Consider the following 21,463-nt stretch of genomic DNA (forward strand, 5'->3'; position numbering starts at 1 on the left):
TGTTTAAAAATATGTTTAATGACTACTGTACACAAATCTTACGCTTTCAAATTCTTTCTCTTCTGTATGCACGTTCAACAACTGACTACAAAGAGCAAAAAGCCACACCAATTACACAAAAAGGTTCTATGTCTTTGACAATGATAGAAAAATAAACTTGGAGAATTTGTAAACATACAAAAACACTGGGTGAGAAAATGGCAGCAGTATCATATAACTAAGTGGCACGTTGCATATCAGACATCCTGCCGCAATGACAAGCAGGGCCAAGTGAAGAGAAATTCAAGTTAGCATACATTCTTGTGAGAATGAAGATGAACATTTCAAAGACAAAAAAAAAAATTACAATAGACCAAGATCAGTTGTAATATCACAAAAAATTGAAGTCACGAGAATAAAGTCGTAATATGGAGGGGAGTTTTTTTTTTTACTAAGACCAAAACTCTCCATTTTACAAGACAAAAGATTTGTACAATATAGCTTAAGATACTGTATTTTTTTTATGTCGTTTGGTTCTGGTAATTGGAGAAAATCTCTAAATAGCTCAGAAAAATAAAGTTGTCATATACAAAGTGTACCACGTTCTTTTGAGTAAATATTAAAGTTTTGACTTTGAAAAATTAAACGTCTAACAAAAAAAAAAATCTGATTCCAGTACATGAAAAGTCAATTTTCTGGGAAAACATTTTTGTTTTACTAAATAGCTTAAATTTGTAGTTTATGCCTTTCCTATAATGTTCAAAATTTATTCTAATTATTTTAACCTGCTTATCATATGAGATAAAGTGTTAATAGGGGGAAAACTGCCAATTTTTCAACAGTTTAATAAAACAAAATACAAGCATCCAAAATTTTCCGAGAACAAAACGTTCCCTGTAAGTGCACAGATTTCTTATAAAATATTCATAATCTTTGAAAATTTGAGGAATAAATCAGGATTTTGTGAACCCAAACGTAACGCCAGCCAATTTCCAGAATAAAATGGTCATATGTTCTTTTACAGTACAGTAGTATAGCTATTCTTGTAATATAACATGAGAAAACAGCCACATTGCATAAACAAAGTTGCAATAAAATTACATTTTTCCACACATTTAGGTCAAACAAGTCATTTTAAGCCCTTTCACCTTTTTGTATTTAATCTACCTTCTCATAAAACTGTGTAAAAGTACAGAGAATTTGCACTTATGCCAATGTTTTTGTGATTTAAACCCCCCCCAAAAAAAACAAGATTGTAGTTTGAGGATTAGGTTGTTTTTGTTTTGTTTTTTTACACACAACATAGATGTAATTTCATGGGAATAAATGTTTCTTGTGATATGACGCCTCAGAATTAAAAACTTTTTTTCTCAGAATATTACCAATGTATTCTCATGACTCAAAATATTACAACTTCATTCTCATGAAATTGCACCTTTTTTTTGTTACTTTTCTTGAAGGCTTACAAAAATATTTATTTGGATTCTCTTGGTTGTGGCCTTAATTTACATCTTTCTACAAGTATTTTTGGTGCAAAGAAATACAAAATAAAATTGAAAAGAGCCTCATTCATGAAAATGTCAAATATTTAAGTTATAACAGAGGCTCTTCCCATACAAATGGTAGTCAGTCATCAGTCGTAATTTGAAAAAAAATGTCGTCGTTGATGGTTACCAACCAGTCAGCTGAATGGTGTCAGTAACTTTTTTTTTTTTTTTTTTTTTTAAGCTTATATGGTTGCCACGGTGAGGCTGAGGATGGTCGGTGGGATCCCGTAGTCTTTCCTTCCACAGAGGTGTTCTCCCGAGATCGCAGGAAGTAAGAGTGCATTGGCGTTACGCACGCGTGCTGTTTTATGTAGTTGGTGGCGGCCATTTTAGATGATGGCGCGGAAGGCGAAGGAGATGGCGGCCCCCAACGCCAAGCCCAGGGACAGGAAGAAGGCCATGACGGCCCCCGCTGTCTCCGCCTCGTGCTGCGACACTTTCCTGTACACGCACACGCAACATTCATTTAAGATTGTCATTTTAGAACGACAACAAAACACTGACTGCTATACATGATCGTTTTTTAAAATTTTTTTATCCTGTGTACAGCTTGAAATGCATGGTCAAATGAATACAATTACAATGAAATGCAAGTAAACATTTCGAGAAGAATTTTTTTGCGCTGATTCCGAACCCGCACTCGTTTTTTTCTCTAGCACATCAAGTTTTCATAATAACAATATAATACGCAATATAGTAATACATTTACTAAGGGATTTTTTTTCTGTAACGCCATCGCTATAATTTACACCGTTTGGTTAAACCCGTATTGCGTAAGCGTTTATATGACAAAATCCAAAACAAAAAATGAAAATATCTCAAAAACCTGGTGTGCTAGACAAAAAGTAAAGAGTGTCAAAAATTCGTTTGGGGCACCATGCCATCACTGCTTAAAATTTGCTGTTGACCAGTGTAATTATGGTAATTGCAAAAGATGAAAATGGATTAACCAACAGTTCACTATGGACCCCCTCCCCCCCGCCCCCCTTCTAGCGCAAGCTTTCCTGACTACTGTCCACGTTCCCGCCGCCCTGTTGTAAAGTTGCGCGGCATCCTGCGTTTTACTCACTTGGGCCCGAAGCACATGCAGAGGCTGGCCAGGTAGCCGTTGGAGAAGGAGAAGGCGACCATGAAGGCGATGTACCAGGCGTCGTGCGAGAAGAGCACGGGCAGGTAGTGGCGGGGCTGCACGTTGCACAGCATGAAGAGCGGCACGAACACCAGCCGCATGGCCACCAGAGCCGGGAGCCACCGGCTGTCCTTGCCAGGCTAACACGCACACAAATGCACACCACTTTCTAATCCATTTTTCAATCCAATCATTTCTCCAATAATCGAGGGACGTACTACCGATAAGCACGGAAAACGGAGGTTGCACCCCACGCCCCCAAAAGAACCCGAACATTTTGATTGTATCTGATTAACGTGACGGAAGTTGAACACTGACCCACATGCAGACGGCCGTCAGACTGCGGCCAGCCCAGTCCATCACATTGAAGAGGAGGAAACAAGACACGGGGATGAAGTATGTTTCTGAAAAGGACATTCATTCCGTTTACATGGGTGGAGGACACAAAATAGCTACCAGCTCATAATCACATTATCATATAATTATCACATGTTGGTTTACTTCTCTTTGAACTTTTATAATCAGGAATGGGAAAGACTTCCTCTAAAGTTAAATAATTACCACTTGTTGGTTTAGTTCTTTGAACTTTGAATGTCAAGAAAGTAGTAAAGTTAAATTGACACAGACACCTTTTTTTTTTTTTTTTTTTTTTTTTTAAACATTACTTCAAACATGGCTTGTACAATAAAACAGGAGCAGTATTTGCACACTTACGTAATAGCTATAGAATGTTACTTAAGAGCCAGGCTATGCAATTCAAGGCGGCGGCGGCGGCAGTTTGACAGCAGGCCATCTGGACTCACCCCAGCTGCCGCCGTTGGCCACCGTGGTCTTGACCTCGACGGTGACGGCCGGGAACGTCCCGATGGTGACGGTGAAGATGAAGCACACGGACAGAGCCATCACCCAGATCTTCATCCACAACAACAACAACAACAACAACAACATTTATTTGCGTGCTTTCTAGAAGTGGAAGTCAAACCTCCAAAAAATCTTGACAAAAATATGTTCCATGAGCCGCCACTAGTCAAAACATGTCATTCTGATGAATATTGCGTTAGTGGAATATGAGTTAAGCAGTCAAATCCAGACATTTTTTTTCCCACCTCAGCGGGGGGCGGCCATTTTGCCACTTTCTGCCGACTGAAAATGATCACCACAATTGCTCAGGGCTCAGATGAGGACCAATCACGGCTCAGCTTCAGAAAGCAGGTGAGTCGTGATTGGTTGATTACCTGAGCCCAGAGAAACTGTGATGTCATTTTCAGTTGACAAAAGTGGCAAAACGGCCACCCCCAAGAGATGGCTAAAAACGGTATTTGCAGATTTTCAATTTTAGCAGCAGTTTTTGGAAGGGTAATAACCCTGTGCAAAGATTGGGGGATTCTTTTTATTTTATTTTTTTACCTTGCGGAATATTTTGAGCACGGACACGCCCGCTTTGCCGTCATCTTCCGTCAGACTCGTCACCGGGCACTTCTCCGCGTTCTCTGTGGCACAAGCGAAAGGCCTCGCTCGTTAATACGCACGTGCGAACGAATTACAAGGCACAGGCGAAAGGCCTCGCTCGTTAATACGCACGTGCGAGCGAATTACAAGGCGTGTACCTTGTTTGAGCAGGTCCATCCTGTTCTCGTCGTCAGCAGACAACCGGGAACCGCCCTCCGTGTAGTACCGGAAAAACTCCTGATGATGACCACAATCATCAGCGGTTACAATGGCACTTTCCAAAGAGCGGTAAAAAAAAAAAAAAAAAATAGTAAGAATTCGACAAGTCGATGAGGAGGCCTTACCATCCTGGGCAGAATGAGGTAGGAGACGATGGCGATGAGGATAACGAAGCAGGCCGTGATGAAATAGCCGAAGGCGCTGTCTCGCAGGGCCGAGCCGGCTGCAAAAAAGATCACGTTGGATCACGAGCCACTCACGACAAGTCGTCCTGAGCAGACATGAGGGTGAACAAGCCCTTCCTTCGTCACTTTCAGCCTGTCAATTGTTTTAGTCACTGTGGAGTCTTTGGTGCGCGGCTGTCATAAACTAATCTTTTTGTAATCGATGAGCCTATCGATTACTCTGGGAATCGCTAATATGGTCTTTAAAACGATTCATGATCGTTTTGAGGCCTGCACTTTTGTGTGGACACAACGACTCGCCCCTCCCGCCCCCCCCCTGAGCCGTGGTTTGGTGGTGCGCGGTCTTTTTTGTGCTTGCTGTTGTGTGCGGCGTACAGGCCAGGGCGCAGATCATGGAGAAGGCGGCAAAGGTCCCGGCGAGGCCCTGGCCGCTCATGATGGGCGTGGTGTAGGAGGCGGGCAGGATCCCCGCCAGTCCGAACAGACTGCCCTGCAGAACCGCCCCGAACGCTGGAGAGGAGACATCAACGAGACAACGGATTGATGTTACGCCTTCCGGAGTCATCAAACACATCAAAAAGCCAACGCTCGATAAGAAGTCGACCTTGCATCAGGTGAGGAACGAATATTTGGCGCACCAACCGGAGGATGATTCAAATCCACTCTTGAACAATTCACATGTACCCGTTTGAAGACTAAATGTCAAAAGGGCAGGAATGCGCAAGCCTCGATATCAAAGCTCGAGGGCCGCGGCCTCCTCCTCGTCCAAATCAAACGTGGCCGAGCTGCGGCTCGCTGCCCCCGCTGCTCCTCACAAACAAACGCGCGGCGTGAGATCGCACACTATGCGAGGGACCCGGTGATGCTGAGCTGGTTGTTTTCACAGGGCCTCGGAGCATGTGGAAATCATCATTTGCAACGTGGAAATGAGGAAGCGGAAAGGCCATCGGTGGATAAATACTCGCGAGAATACACGCTCACGGTAACTTATAATTAATTTCAGCTTCAAGCGTGGAAACAGCTTGGATTATATTTGCCAAAATTTACCACCAGATTTACAGAATGATGATATTAAAACAACCAGAAAAGCACCTAGGCTGAAACTGTTGAGGATTTTACAACTTTGCCTGTAGACAAGTACAAAGTACTATTTTCTTATGAGGATTTAATGTTTACCAGAGGGCAAAGTACCATATAGTAAGATGTCGACATGTGTGGAGTTTGAAACTAATGAATACATTTTTTTTTTTTTTTTTAAACTTCTGAAGAAAGTAAAGAGAAGCTGAACAACTAAACAGTGAAGCTGTGTGCAGGCACAAGCTTTCGGAGTGACCAAGGGTCAAACAAAAAAATGAACATAGCGCAAGATCTCTGCGCTGCTGTTTTAGTTAGCAACACAACTTGACCTTGACATGTAGACGCATTTGGCACTCACAGTTGATGAAGATGATCTTGATCATGGTGAGGCTGAAGAAGGGCAGCGGGGCCACGTCCACCTTGACCAGCAACGCGGTCAGCAGGAAAACCAGCAGGATGACCGTCAGGCTGCCCGTGATGCGCAGCTTCTGAGGGATCCTGAGCCAAAAGCAGACCCAAAGGTTTGGGGTTTTTTAAGTAACAAATGTCAACATTTGAATGCTAAGCTACACCCTAGCGTGTAAAAGAAGTCCGTGTGAAGATAAATAACATTCCGGGGTGTGTTGAGGTACAGAAGCAAGTGCAGATCTGCCAATCCGACCAAAATTAAAGCAAACATTCCATTCACACACATCACTTGACCTAGAGCGGTGTGGAGGTGGGGGTCGCTGGGAGTGGGTGCAAAGGGCGCCTTTGAACAGAACAATAATATCCACTATTTGTGGGCGATTGCAAATAGAACCCAAAAAGAAATGGTATATGCTAGAAATGTAAGTGTTTTTGGGGTGGTGCCATTATGATTCGGGGGGGGGGAAATGGTCCAATGATGGATGCTATAGTGTCTCATACTGAGAAATTGAATTCATGCATCGTTATCCAGAGCCTCACCAAGAATGAATGGGGTCGCTCTCGCCGCCAACGGCAATTCGACTGTGTCCAAACGGATGCCGGCGGCGACCCACAACTTGCGTACGCAACAGCAAGTCGGCATGTGGGCGTGGCTTACCTCTGGTGGATGAAGGAGTTGAGGCAGGTAAAGACAAGCAACGGCACCATGGCGCACAAGGTCATCACGTTGTTGAACTTGGACTCCAGGACGTTGCGGGTGTCGCCGCCGTCCAGCGTGCCGTTGGACGTCTGATTGAAGGAGAGCTCGCTGGGCGGATCCTTCAGCCTGCTGGTGAAGTACTGGCGAGATATCGATGCCAAAGTGCAATTAGTGATACATTCGAATGGATTCGGTGGTTTTATGGCTAACCAATAGCAATCGCAGATTCGAGCTACGAGTCCAGCCCCTCAAATAAATAAACAGATATTTTTGGGCTGTCCTTTTGTGACCGAAGCGCCAGACAAGAAGAGGCTTTGTGTTCTCCTCTCCTTGTGCCTCTTTAATTCCATTAACTGATAAAGAAGCTGGAATTCCACCATTTCAGCAGTTTATCTCCCTTTAAGCTCAGCGGGGTAACGGGGATCCAACCAGATCACCGGCAGACCACCAACGAGGACGTGGGGCCTCCCCCCACTATCACTTCCAGCTGTGTGCGTGTGTGTGGCTTGAGGCATTATCAGCCGCCAACTTGTGGCATACCATGGTGGCCGTCATGAAGAAGTTCCACGGCAGAAGGGTTCCCAAGCCCAGGATGAAGAATATGAGCCACACTGCATGGTATCTGACAAACACATCAAGCGTACAGGTCATATTCGCTGTGATCAGGAAGCCTGCGTTCAGATGTTTCAAGACCCTTTTCAAGTTCACATTGGTAACATTTAAGACTCGTTGTTCAGTAAATGTGACTAAATATGGTTCAAGATCAAATCATGACATTTGACCCTGCTCACATGTAACCCCCCCCCAATATATATATATATATATATATATATATATATATATATATATATATATATATATATTTTTTTTTAATCTGCCTGCCTTCATTTTTTTCCTTTTCCAAAAGAGAATTGATTGAATCTGCATATTTTTGGATAATTAATTGTCAGAGCAGGCCACACTGAGCCACGAACATCGGTAAGAAACAACAAAGTTTACATTCAACATGAAATTAATAAATATTGGCATCAAGTGTGATTTTTCAAAACAGCTGGACAAAATGACATATTTATGACGTCTGAATAGAATTCAGGAGAAGAGTTGAGATTTAAGGATGAAGTTTTATTTTTGTATTGAGAGACTGTAATTGAGTAGCTTTCTTTTGGGTGTCCTGGTATTTTATCAAGACATTTTTAATTGAAAAATTAAAATGGGGGGGGAAGAGAGTTTACAAACATTTGAAAAGGCAGTGTGGTTAGAAAAATGTGGCTTTTGGCTTACTTGTCTCTGGGTGAGTTCATGGCGGTCATGGCTGCCTTTTGCGTCTCAAACGTACGTGTGCAATACGCCGGGCTAGTCGGGGGTTTTGCTCAAGACGGCACAGCGGCTCTGGAAAACAAAGATAACGCTAAATGTGCGGCGGCAAACGTGCAAACAGTTTTTATCATCAGCGGCCAGCCAGAGATGCGCTCCTGCTCAAAAAAAAAAAAAGACAACTGGCCAAAGTTCAAATTGGACATGGAAAGAACAAACACAACGCGGTGTTTTGATTGGCTCAATCAAAGAAATGCCGCCATGGGGTTAACTTACATAACGACTGCAGTAGACCACCGTGCATGCACAACCACAAATAAAGGCTTCCTGTAAATCCCACTTGGAAAAAAAAAAAAAAAAAAAAAAAAATGCCAAGCAAGGTCTTGAGTCGTGCACACCGTGGAGCAAAAGGCCGGTGATGATTTGTTCTCGAAAGGTTGTCGCACTAGTGTCTCTTTTTTTGGGGACACGCCCTTTCTATCTTCTTTCCCCTCCCTCCTCCACTAAATCCTCATGGCTCCTTTTGACGTTGCTGGCAGGAGACTTCCACCAACATTAAAGAGGACGTCAGATTGGATCGTTTCCCCCGCCGTCATTTTTCCACACCGCCTCTCTTTTCAATTTCTCCCTCCATTAAACAGCACATTTTCACGCCAACGTGCCACCTCGCGGCGTCATTCAAGGTGCCCCCCCCCCCGCCCCACCTTCTCCTCGGTAGTACACGCGGATGGAGGAGGGCTGGCTAACAGCAAGAAAACTATTGTGTATAACTTATAGAGGTGCAACAATCAATCGATTTTCAAATTCATCGACATCTATTTTGACAAGCGATTCATTATTTCAAAAATTGTATAACGAAGTTTTCCAAATTCTTGAGAATTTCAACAGTACGCATTCTCCGAGCTCTGTTGTGCTCAATCAAAGCAGACTGATCGTCTTAGCGTTTAATTCAAATCTGCCTTTACTTTACAAAACAACGATTGACATGTTTACCTATTTTCCGACCGATCCTATGGACCAAACTAGGAAGTGAATCATAATTTATGTTTGTGCATTTTGTGTGCAGAAAAAAAAAAAAAAGGGGGGGGTTCTAATATATGATTTTTTTTCTTTGCCTTTGGATATTTAAGACAAAAGAATGACATAACTTTTATGAAGACATCTGGGAAGTGTTTGAAATTGTGGGGGGGGGGGGGGAAATTCGCCTTTAACTGTTTATAGCCTTGTGATTGCGACACAGCTGTGTCTCCGACAAGTATCAACGGAGAGTGCTATAAGTGATAAAAATAGAACATTTTCCCACTTTAATTCAATCAATTGAACCATGTACCCCGCCTGCTCAAAGTCATTTGGGATGGGCTCCGGCTCACCCGCCATTCCTAATGAGGACAAGTGGTATGGAAAACGGATAGATGGAACACGCTAAGTGATTTTGAAGGTGCTGCTCTCACACAGGGCCAGCCTTGTGATTGCTCCTGATACTGGAAATAAAAACCTCTGGCGGATGGATCCTTGTCTAAGATTTTTCAGGGACTAAAAGAAGATTCTGCTGGGGCGTGGTAGGACTTTTGAGAGGTCCACAAACATTTGGGTCCGAGGACTGCGGCACTTAACGTTTCATTGGAACCATTGAGCTCCAGAAGTACAAATAACCGTAAGTTCATGGAACTTTTAACTTTTTTTTTGGAAATGCTTTTGTCAAAATCTTGTTGCGAGTCCACAGTCATAAAACATCTTGAATTCATTCATATGGCCCGCTGATACGCATCTAAAGCCAACAAACTGGACAGTCACGCGCATACTGTCAGTGTAACGAGAGAGAGAGAGAGAGAGAGAGAGCGAGCGCTATGTGACAAACACTGAGCAACATGCTTCCGTAGATTGAGAGGAGTCCCGCAAGCATGTGAGCCGGGCCCCCGGCGACTAATAACGGCCGTGACGTGGCAGATTAGCCCGAAACTATATTCAGTACAAAAGCAGCAGCAACATCTCTTTTCTTTTCAGCGACATAACTTCACAGCACGGCCTCGAATCTTGCTAGGCGTCCCTCGATTCGGCCAACGTCTCATTAAACGCCGGCCAGCTGGCATCACTCGCCTTGCTGTTGAAATGCAGCGCACACACACACACACTTTGGAGTCTGCGGAGTTGGCATCCGAGCGACAATCGGTGCCGTCCAAATCGGACAACACTCCATTGGGAAAAATACCGCCATTTGATTAGGTACAAGCACACTCCACGAACAGGCACAGCAATACTACTGTGACAGTCCGCAATCGAACAACTGTTTCCCAAAAGGTCAGCCCTTTATAGAACGTGTACACACTTTAACAGTATTGACATTTATAATGACCTCGCGAAAAAGGCCAGTCAGTCCACACGCGCAACAGGATCGATTCATTTGTGCGTCGCTGCTAACACCCAAAAACTCCAACGAGTCTCGTTTGGGCAAATTCGCTAAATCGGGAGTTCCGTGGGGCGGCATTGCTCAAGTGGCGGAGTGGTCGTCTCCCAACCCCAAGTTTGTGGGTTTCGATCCTCAACCCTTGTGACCACGGCGAAGTGTCCTTGAGCAAGATAGCGAACCCCCAGTTGCTCCTGATGTTGCGTCATCAGCAGGTAAAATGAGGAGACGGCGTTAAAGTGCTTTGAATGCCTCAGAGGTAGGAAAGCGCTATACAGGCAAAAGGCCATTTGCCACCCACCATGTACCCAAATGAGCGTTTCGCAAATTCCGCCTCACCAGTCTGTCTAGGATAACTAATTAACCTCCAACTGGGGCTCATCTGGGCAAATTTCACAGAAGGAGTATGTCAAAGTTTCCCAAAACAAGCGGTTTCAAACTAAAATGGCTGACTTCTTGTTCAATTTCAGGCATTGCCCCGTGAGACTTTTCCGCTCATCTTGCCGTTAGACACAAAATGCAGAATATCGGCAACGATGGTCAGCCCGGCTGATAATCGGTCTATTCCTAGTGAAAAGACTTTCTAACCACCATATCAGTCACGCTTGACACAAAGAAATTCTTTCATAATGCTAATTTAGCTTCAACTGGACCACTTTTTCATTCAGCTTTGTCTTTAGAGTCAAATTGCACGCACCCACTCCAAACATATGTAAGTTGGTTTGGTGCAGGCATGCAATTTCTTTCTCAATTCAATACACTTTGGAATCAAGGGGTTGACCCACATTCATTTAGGACTTGAAAAGGTTTGACTAAGATGGGCAGCCACTTTCCTCTGAAATTTCAAAAACTATATAGAAAGGTGGGGCGAATGACATTTCTTTCGGACTAAATGCTAAATGACTAAATGCGGGCTTGTTCTAAAAAAAAAATAAAAAAAACGTAAATGTCACTCGCCCTTATCAGTCCCTCCAGGATTTCATGACCACACTAATTCTTGAGAATTTGACAGTAAATATCAAAAAAAATAAAAAAAAAGAAATGGGGGGCCTCTTCCAAAGGTGAGTAAAAATCCAGTACGTATCTGATCAGATAGTGCTGACGTCGGGTGGAATCCTTTATCTCTAAAACAATCACTGTTCAGGAAGCCATTTGGAAAAAAAAAATGCTGAGCATATCATTATCATTGCAAAGACAGCAAAACCATTTAACACTTTTTGATTGGTCAATAATTTGGCAATCATGTTGCTTAGATCTTAAGCCCGAGCCCGACCCGGCCCGCCTAAAATGTCAATCATTACGTTCGGGTCGGGTCGAGCCGGGCCGAGCTTCTCTCTTGCTGACTTTAAAAAAAAATATATATATATATGTTCATAAAAATGTATACGTAAACGATGTGTGGATACTAAACTAAGGAATACTTGTTATAAAATAAATAATTTGGATAAAACAGAAGGCGCTGTAAGGTGATTGCTATTTAACTACTAAACAGGAGCCGCAGAGCCAGAGCACGCTTTGCGCACATGACAGAGCCAGAGCATGCTCTGCGTACGTGAACGCCGAAATTTCGGGTTTGCTTCGGGCTCGGGCCTGCAAATCAAGTTAATTGGTCGGGCTGGGGCTGGGTCGGGCTGGATCTTTTAGGCCCGATCTTACCTCTACTTGAAGTGCACATGGAAATAGAAAAAAAAAAGCATTATCATTAATCGCAATCGACCACTTGGATCTGCAGTGTAAATCCAGCCAAACGCGGAGTATACATGACACTTTAAGATGAGTCAACACATGCAGCGGCTGCGCTGCTACTGCTGCTGTCATGGTCTCATCAGCTGTTCCTCCTGGGAAAATAAAGCCACCATTCTGACTTCTCGTCCTTGCGTCAGTCATGGCCAGCATGCTCAACACAAATAGCACAGGCACGTGTGACGTGGCGGCCGGCCAGCAAAGCGCTCGCCTTGCTCTTTACGCAAGCGACTCCTATCAGGACACCTTCCCGCTATCTGTTGCCATTACTCGGTAAAAATGTAGACTGATGAGATTCTGACTTTATTGGGTACTTCCTTCCTGCTCAACGTCTGTTCCGACGCGTAACCGCTTTGCAACTTTTCAAGTTTAGTAGGTCAAACCACAATACTTTGCCCTGAGATCACCGAACAGTGAAAAATGGCACCGAGCTACACGAGCACACACACAAACACGTGGTGGCCCACAGGAAATGTAATCTGACACTCGATCAGATCAGTCTTGTGGTGCTGTTTTTTTTTTTTTTTTCTTAATAAATGTTAGATGAAAAATGCAAATGATCAGCCATGATCATTCACAGCCTGACCCTTAATTTGAAGTTGACTGATTTCTGACCTGCGTCAAGGACGCCCAAGTCCGGTCCTCAAGAGCCCCCGTCGACCTGTCCGGCTTGCTTCCCCCAACACATCTGATTCAAATGATCAGCTCATCAGCAATCTTTGCAGTGGCCTGATAACGAGCCTGATGATTTGAATCAGGTGTGTTGGAGGAGGGAGACATCTAAAACAGACTGGATAGGGCCTCTTGAGGGCTGGACTTGGGTGGCCCTGCCCTAAGTGAAGATTCACAGCAGGCTTTCCCAAATTTAAATACACCATTGTACTTCTACAACGCCAACGCAGTAGCTGAACACTTGTCTCCATTTTTTTTTGAACTTTTACAGCTTTTCAAAGGAAATACTTTTGATTAATAAACATGATAGCAATTGGTGGGCACCATAAATGCCATTTTGGGGCCCGCGTACCACTAGTTTTACACATTTGACTTTCAAGAGTAACTGTACACTTGTCCACATTTGTCCCTCTAGAGGCAATCAATTAGAGGCAAAGAAGACATGACATTCAACAATTGCAAAGCAACATGAGAAAATGATAGATACACTACAAAATGGCATGAACTTCCATTTGGTGCCACGGTAGCTGTACACTTGTCCACATTTGTCACAGGCAATAAATTACAGACAGAATGTTAGAGTATCACTGGCAACATGAGAAATTGGTTAATAAATCACTAAAATGGTCACTGGTGGGCCCCATAAACTGTTATTAGAGGCCCGCATAAAGCCTACACGTTTGTTTGTCACAGTAGCCATACACATATGTCCAAATTTGTCACATTCGCAGCTTTCGAGTGACATTAGAAGATACCTAGGTAAAGTAGACAGAAGACATTCAATTATTACAAGAAACAGGAGAAATTTGTTGATAATTGTCAAACACTCACTCAATGTATGGCCATTTGGGGACCAGCGTACCTCAATATCTACACTTTTAGTTGTCATGGTAATCAAACAATGCATTTTCTTATCTTTTTTAGGCTTTACTGCTTTTGAGAGACAATCCAACTGGTTTTTAAGAAAATGACAACTGATGTGAAACAAACAGCCATTTTGGGGTACTAACATGAGTTTCTGCACTTTTGGTGTCACAGGAGAGCTCCTGCTACAAGTGTCCCCAAGTGTCACTTTCACGCTTTCCAGTGACAACTGAGCCCCATTTGGTCGAGAACACTTAAATTAAGCCGCAGTCGTCATTCTGGCTTAATTGTAGCTCACCTACAACCGCGTGGTCGTATCATACACACACACGCACACGAGGCAACTAGCAACTAGCAACTAGCAATTAGCCAAGAGCGTGAAGCACGCACGCCGCTTGGCGCTAAATTTAATTCGCCCGCAAACAAAGGCGGCGTGTCGGCTCGAGTGTCACCCAAACGCCGGTCGACCGCTCGATACCCTTGACGTCCTCTCTTCCCCCTCCTCGATCTCCTTTCACAACGAAACACCCACGTGATAAGTCCACGCTGTCAATTTCAACCAAATAGTGCCAAATTCACGCGTTTGTAAATGAATTAATGCGCTGATTTGTGTGTAAAACGGCGACTTTTACGGGGGGAACACATTTGGACTCGAGATAACACTCGCGACTCGTAGCGAGGCACACAGTGAATGATAGCGGCGGGTTTAGTGTGGAAAATGTACAGTTATCTTACCTTGTCCGGGGACCGCGTGGATTCGTGTATTGTGTGTGTGTGTGCATGTGTATCCTGAGCCAGTGCATGTGTATCCTGAGCAAGAGTCGTGCTGCCTTCAGGGACACCTTGGAAAAAGAAGTGCTGTGTAGACAGCACGCTACCAACACGCTAACATTAACAAGTACGTATATGTTTTAGCAAACTTAAATTCAAAATTCTACCAAGTCGAATTACACTGATTATATTTAAATGAATAATTGTTACAAGATTAAGCGCAATGAGTTGGTAATTTCGGAAATTCCGATTGTAAAAAAAATAAATCTGTCAAAAGGAGGATTTCACGGACACTCATAAAACGTAAAATTTGGCGAAATTTTTTAGTTGTTTTTTTAATTGGATAGATGGCTACAGTGATGAGCAATTAATTTTGCAAAGGGGCCACATGAAAAACTGGGACGCTTGCCGAGCCCAACTGCTACCTCAACTTTGTCTATATTTTTAATGTGACACATATTGTCTTGTTTCAATAAATTGCTACGTGAGTAGATGCGGTATGTATTCTTATACTTTGATCATTCAAAATGATAAATTATACAAAATTATAAGAGCACAGAATTAGCCGGCCAAATCGTCTTGGCCCCCTTCCCTCCACCGTGCTGGAAATAAGAAAGTTGCTAGCATTCGGACATCTGTTGTTATTTTTGCTACTCTTTTTTTTTTAGGGAAAAAAATAGTAGCTAGAGGGGTAGAAAAAGTCGCTAAACAAAGCCAAAACGTCGCTAAATTGGTAACATTTCAGACACAGGTCGTAGTTCTTGCTCGCTACCTCGCTTGTACTAACGTCCACATGTGTGCACATAAAAGCGTGACTTTCAAAATAAAAGCACATTTTACATTTTAGTTTAACTTCGTGGTCACTGTAAGGGTCAGTGACAGTGGGTGTGCCGGAAATGGCCCTGGCCACATTTTCCAAGGTCTTTTTAGATGGTAAACTAAAAGGAAGTGCACAATTGTCTTGTTTTTTTTATATTTAGACAAAAAACTTTTATGTACAAACTGATTCATACCTCCCAATAACACCCTTTTGTTGATAAATATTGGCATTAACGTGTTACAAATTCACATCACTGTTACTTTTCTTCACGTTCAAAATGTTACCAGGATCAGGATTAAAACGGAGCAGGAGATTGCTTCCCCCCAAAAGGTGCTAATGTTTCTGAAATTACTTGTTTACTTGTAGCTGTAATGGGTTGTTTGAACAATCCTTACACAGCAATATCCTCACATAGAACTGATTAACTACAAAAAAAAAATGAAATTCACATCACACCCCTTTTATGTAAATTTAAAGGGTTTTAAAAATAAGTGTTACATAACAAGTCAGTTTTCTCAGTGCAAATTCACTTTTCCTGAGTAATTCTGTCACATCCAAAACAAGCCAAACCCTTAACAACAGTCTCCTCAAAAAACAACCCAAAAGAAACAGCGTGGGGAAAACGCCAGTCATCTTGTGAGTCACATCATCTGTGCACACTGAACCACGGTGTTTTTAAAATCCAGACACCAGACTGTTGACATTTGAAGCAAGGACGCATGCACCCTAGTTTAATGTCTTTGAGCTCTTATTGTCGTGACTGTCCAAAACACGTAAGAGGCATCCACAAATGTTGACATTGGTCCAAATTAAGTGCTCTCGTGGGCCCTAATAAGCTTAGGGTCTGTATGTTGCCAACCCTTGCTTTGCAGTATAAACACAAACGGTTTCTCTTTCAAGGTTTGTTTTCCAAAGTCCTGTGAGAAGTGACACCAGCGTATCATTGCATGACAGCAATGGCGTTTTTGACCCTTTCTTTTTCTTTTTCTTTTGCGGTCAGGACGAGTGTCCGCCTCCACTGTTTGCTCATAAAGTAGTGGTGGTAGTGTGCAGACTGCAGACATCCACACCCGGCGCTAAAAAAAGCCCGGCTGCGGGTTTTCTTGGACAAGACACCATCTGTGACGAAAGGCTGGCGGCTGGGGCTGGAGGGCTGTGGTGGCACTGCTTGTGAAGGCATAAAACTTTCCAAAACGTCGCTGTACGCACCATGTGTGTTTTTGCCCCCTCATCCAAGAAGTGAAAATGGAGGCATAACAATTTACCCTCTTCTAGACAGGTTTCAGCAAACTAAAAAGTGTCTTAAAGAGTTCCGTTTTGCCCAAAAGCACCATGCTGGAGATACGTTGTTTTATGCAGACAGAATTTCCGGATGATAGCGTTCACACTTGACTATTGTACGAACCACAGCGGGGTTGAGCTGTTTTGCGTAAGCGTAGCGTACCAGGACTTGGATGATCACATTAGTTTGAAAGCAATCGGCAGCAGTTTTCAGTTGTTTAGTGTGCACCAGGCCTCTGGCGATAGCATTTACACTTTTTAGCTTTTTAGATTTGAGCTGTTTGACATGCACCAGGATTGAGGGGGCCGATCGCGTTCACCAAACGACCGTCGCCTGAGTTTAGTTTGGTGCGCACCAGGGATTGGATGATTGCGTTGACCAGATGAACCGCACCAGCTTTCAGTTGCTTGGGCTTTGCTTTTGCCGAGGACTAAATTCAACAACAACTTAAGGCCTGTCTGTCTTTTTGATGCATTGTTCCACCGAGCGCGTTATGTCACCATAACGACATGTGCAGAACGCATTTAAGGAGCAGGTGGAGAAGTCAACAAACTACTACTAATCGTCTAACTTGGGAACATCCTGCGCAGGGCGTGCCACGAGCATGCCACCGACCAACAAGCGTCTTTCTGACCACATACTGAGATTCAAGAGGTGGAATTTCAATAGATGGGTCTCTTTAACCCCTAAATGGCCCCGTTGACATTAAGTGAATTCCACCTGAGATTAAGAATGGGAAGGGATTACGCAAACAAAAAGACAACTGGTCCTCGAGGGAGGTCCGAGAACGTGGGATCCACTCTTCGTCTTTGCGCGACTTGGTGGATGGTGCGCAGAGGTCACATGCCCGTGCGAAATCCCGGTCACGCTGCATGAAATGTGCCACACAGAATGGATTTCTCTCAGTGCAGTGTCAGGAATGAAATGTCCTGGGATTTACCTCTCATACTTTAGGGCATAAATGCATTGCTGACTCCAAAGTCCTCCAAAAACAAACAAAAAAAAATGCTATTGAATGCATTACCTGGCCACTTCTTTGGAAACACCTGCACAATCTAATAGATCAACATCTGTATCCGAATTATGACTTTCTGCAGTGATTTCCACCCTACAAAAAGGTGATCACAGTAAATAAGTCATCTTATTGAATTTTCAATGTATTTAAAAGTATTGAAATGTTTTATTTCATTAAAATTATATTTTGTATGTTGTTTAGATCATCTTTTTCTGCAATGGCTCTCAATTTGTTATTAATTTAGCAGTTCACTGAATCCATTTTCACTTGATTTTGTATTTAACTTAATTCCATTTTAAGTCAATTTTATTGACATTGAATTCAAGCTTTTATTTGATTTTTAATGTACTGTTTTCCTTTATATTGCAATCTGTAATTTAATTTGTTCAATATACATTTTGAATTGAATGTTACATTTTTCTTTTATTTTGTATTTCATATAATTATCTTAAAAATATAGACATATTTCAATGATTTAAGTTGCCATCTTTCAAAATGGAGCGTTGTCATCTTTGTAGAGAACTTGAATTTCTGACAGTGATTCATGCGGTACACCTAATGAAGGGTCCTTTTTAGATTTTTCCCAATGTCGAAATGTGACACGTAGTCACACTAAAGTTCTCATGGTGTTGACCAGTTTACAGATAGTGTTCAAGATTAATTCCGCACTTTGAGATACGCACAGTATTACTCCCTCGAAGCACGAACAGGCACAAGCGGTTTCCTTTACAGCAACAGCAGTTACAGGAAATAAACGTAAGAGGTGCGCAGGTCAAAAACTGTTTACGTAACCCTTGCTTCACACCTCGCCTCCAATCGTTGGCAGATCGGCCGAAAAAGGGCGACGTCTCGCACTTTTTTTTTCCATTCCGCTCATATTTTCTTATGAAATGGTGATTTAGAGGTGCCGATAACACTGTGGACATTCATTACTGCATCAATTTCAAATAATATATTCACATATTGGCAATAAGCAGTTACAGCGCAGTGTCTCTTGGCTTTGCACAGCATCTCCTGAGGAATGTTTCATCTTAAGATAATTCTTTGCAGATGATAGCAGACATCCCGAGTTTGACGGCAAATTTCATTAGCCCGCAAATCTTTAAAAAGTGGAAGTCGTGTGCATACAATCAGCCAAGAACTTTTACAAAAACATGCTTTTCATTTAACTGCAAAAAGGTTCAAACACGCAATTTACACAAAGCCAGATAGGTGGCACTATCTTGCCAAGATACTTTTCGTCATTGCGTATAGCCGAATCGAAATTTGAAGAGAGGCCGTAAAACACGTCACAGTAAGAACGCGCCAATGACCTCAAATCTCCAAACTAAAGTAAACCTCACAGCACTTCACTAAACGAGTGTATTATGTGGGTTGTTCTTGTCTTGCTCTACTTTTTTGGTGATGTCCACCACAGAAGGGGGCTGGTGATGACCAGGGAAGTCTCACCATCATTTCAGAATAGGAAATGGAAGGATGGATGAATCTGAAAAGTGCAACACACGTTCCCGTCTTAGCGTAATTTTGTTGGGCTTGTTTATTTTGGCCTACTGCTATGCTAGCTAGGCTATTACAGTATAGCCTAATTTTCTTGGGTGGACCCTCTAAAATCCAATGGCCCCAAGGTCATAACATTTACAGTTTGACCAACATACTGTATTCAAGTATGCAGACTAAGGTCAATTAGTGGAGTCCAGATTTCAAAGCAAACATGGTGAAGATGCAATTACATGTTATGCTGCACGCAAAGGGAATAAGATGCCAAATGAAGTGAAAATGCGTTTAAATCCAGGTTAAAAAGGTTGCTTTTCCGGCCCTATATCTTTGATTTGAAACATTTTGAAATCAAATCGCAGTACTCACACAGTAATCGCAGTCCTTAATTCCCAACAAATCGAGACGTTGATGGACTATATTCCGCCTCATTAGTTTCACTGTATTCCATTTGAAGAACTTAACCTTATCAAAGTGATACAAAATTGGCACATCCATACAACTTCTCTTCCTACTGGTGAGTCATCTTTCAGTCTCACGATTATGTATTTTGAAAAAAAAAAAGCAAAAAAATAAAAAACGTTCCAGATAGTTCTTTCGCAACTATTTATTTTTCTGTCTTATCAGCAGCTGTCCGCCATCCTGCCGACACCAGATGAAAAATAAATAGGCATAGCTCTTCTTCGTCAATATTTTGGCGTGCTGCCCTGAACCGTGTTTTCAACTGTGTGCTTCTGTCCATTGCGTATCCTGTTTGCCCCATTCGGAGGCCATCGCTCGATTGTTCTCTCTCACCGTGACTCCTCGCCACCTGTGCTCCGCCGCCAACACCATTTCTAAACATCTCCAATTGTTCTCGTTATATTCTTGACCCGGCCGTTGTGGTCTGAGGTCAAGTCACACAAATACACAGCGCTCGCAATTAAGTAAATCTACGCTGGTCGGGTAAAGGGGTGTGCCAACTCTGTTGGGGTGTGTCCTGATGTTAAATCAACGTACTGCAGCTAAGCTCTAAGGAATGTTTGTTTGGATTTATTTTGATTTTTTTTTGGGCAGGTTCTGGTTGAGGTGATATGGATGTGCTCATATGTGCTTCATATTATTCAGTTTGTCATTTTATGTGAATATACGATGTGGCGGGACAGGAGGATTGTCCTCAGTGAGAGAAATATTCAGGCCCATCCTGATTTTTCCAGGCCCACCCATTAGCCACGTTCTGGTTCCGTCCCTGGCCCTGAGTAGTTGTGATATCATTTTCAATCGACAGAAGTGACAAAATGGCCGCCCCCCAGAGATGGCTAAAAATGAGTGGATTAACTCTTATTCCACAAACGCAATATTAATCAGAATGCCTTCGGTCAACTAGTGGACGCTTGGCGCCAAAAGAAATCGGTTAATTGGTCTGAGCGTAACAGCGCCGCCTGAAAAATAAATGCCAATGAACGCAACGTGGTTGCAAATTTGACTGACTGACAGCGAGATGGTTTGGAGTTGCCGCATCAGCGTCCAACATGTGACCGTCACATGCATGAGAAGTAAAGCAGTCAAGTCAGCTGACCATGCTACACACATACTTTTTGTGTGTGTCTGTGGTAGGTGTGTGTTCATGCTCCTTAAAAGTGCATGCATGGCCAAAATGTGATCCTGAGACAAATGTAATTTCCTGTGAGTGGATTAGCTTGTGTGTGTCTCTGTCTATCTCTCTGTTGCTGCACTTTGACCCAAACAAAGATTTGTTTGTTTCATTTCCTCCTCGGTCGGTTGAAGAGAGAGAATCTGACCAAGCACAAAAAACATGCACGTTACAATTTGTCTTTTTTTCAAAAATTTTTCAAAGGGAATGTTTTTATAGGGTGGTGTCGACTACATTGGTCACACAACCCTCGGCTCTAAAGTTCTAATGGAGTTATGAGATTTATTTTAAGGCAAATCTCCAGACTCTGCCGCCATGATCCAGCCGCACACAGTGGCAAAAAAAGTCACATTTCTGGCAGTTTAGTGCCACGCAAATGTCCAATAAAAAATACAGATTTGGTAGCAAAATCTTGGTCGGTCTGGAAAGGACTCAAATGAGCCTAAAAATAGACACTTTGCTACTGTAACAATGAAAATTTCCCCACTGTGGGATCAATAAAGGCATTCTTATTCTTATTCTTATTCTTATTCTTATTAAACCAAAATGGCTGACTTCCGGTGTCTTTTTGGACTTGGATTCTTGTGACTTTTTTGTGGGTCTGCTCATGATAGCAAATACCGTCCCTATAAATGTTCATGTTGCTATGTCAAACTGACTTTGGGGGGCTGAATTCTAAAAAGAAATAATTAAGAGTTCCATGATTTATGGCAAGTGATCAAACTTTGCCATCCTGTTCTTGCCGCACATAAGGGACA

General features: G+C 42.8%; 2 protein-coding genes across 3 annotated transcripts in view; both read right to left on the reverse strand.

Moving 5' to 3' along the window:
• On the reverse strand, positions 1-14,467 carry LOC147140194 (equilibrative nucleoside transporter 1-like). The gene is made up of 13 exons (XM_086045443.1): positions 14,426-14,467; positions 7,975-8,082; positions 7,234-7,315; positions 6,652-6,833; positions 5,944-6,083; positions 4,884-5,018; positions 4,449-4,546; positions 4,263-4,341; positions 4,063-4,145; positions 3,459-3,567; positions 2,974-3,059; positions 2,596-2,795; positions 1-1,967 (listed from the first exon to the last, which is right to left on the reverse strand). Exons 2-13 carry the CDS (start codon positions 8,001-8,003, stop codon positions 1,856-1,858), a joined length of 1,335 nt encoding a protein of 444 aa, XP_085901569.1. The 5' UTR covers positions 8,004-8,082; positions 14,426-14,467; the 3' UTR covers positions 1-1,855.
• Positions 7,972-21,463, reverse strand: part of LOC147140195 (uncharacterized) — a 21,191-nt gene continuing 7,699 nt past the window's right edge. Inside the window, exon 4 of one of the 2 annotated variants that reach the window (XM_086045449.1) lies at positions 7,972-8,082. The gene's annotated coding sequence lies outside the window, so the exon portion shown is untranslated. The remainder of the gene's footprint in view (positions 8,083-21,463) is intronic. The other variant, XM_086045445.1, reaches the window with a different exon arrangement.

The sequence above is a fragment of the Filicampus tigris genome, chromosome 11, assembly GCF_054856515.1.
Source record: "Filicampus tigris isolate MCC_2025a chromosome 11, RoL_Ftig_1.0, whole genome shotgun sequence".
Lineage (NCBI taxonomy): Eukaryota > Metazoa > Chordata > Actinopteri > Syngnathiformes > Syngnathidae > Filicampus > Filicampus tigris.

Bases quoted from the DNA above. Each gene is read 5' to 3' on its own strand.
- LOC147140194 (XM_086045443.1), bottom strand. From the start codon at position 8,003: ATGACCGCCATGAACTCACCCAGAGACAA. The intron at 7,316-7,974 runs GTAAGCCAAAAG...TGTGTTTGTCAG, and splicing joins ATGAACTCACCCAGAGACAA to ATACCATGCAGTGTGGCTCA. The intron at 6,084-6,651 runs GTAAGCCACGCC...CTTTTGGCTCAG, and splicing joins AACTCCTTCATCCACCAGAG to GATCCCTCAGAAGCTGCGCA.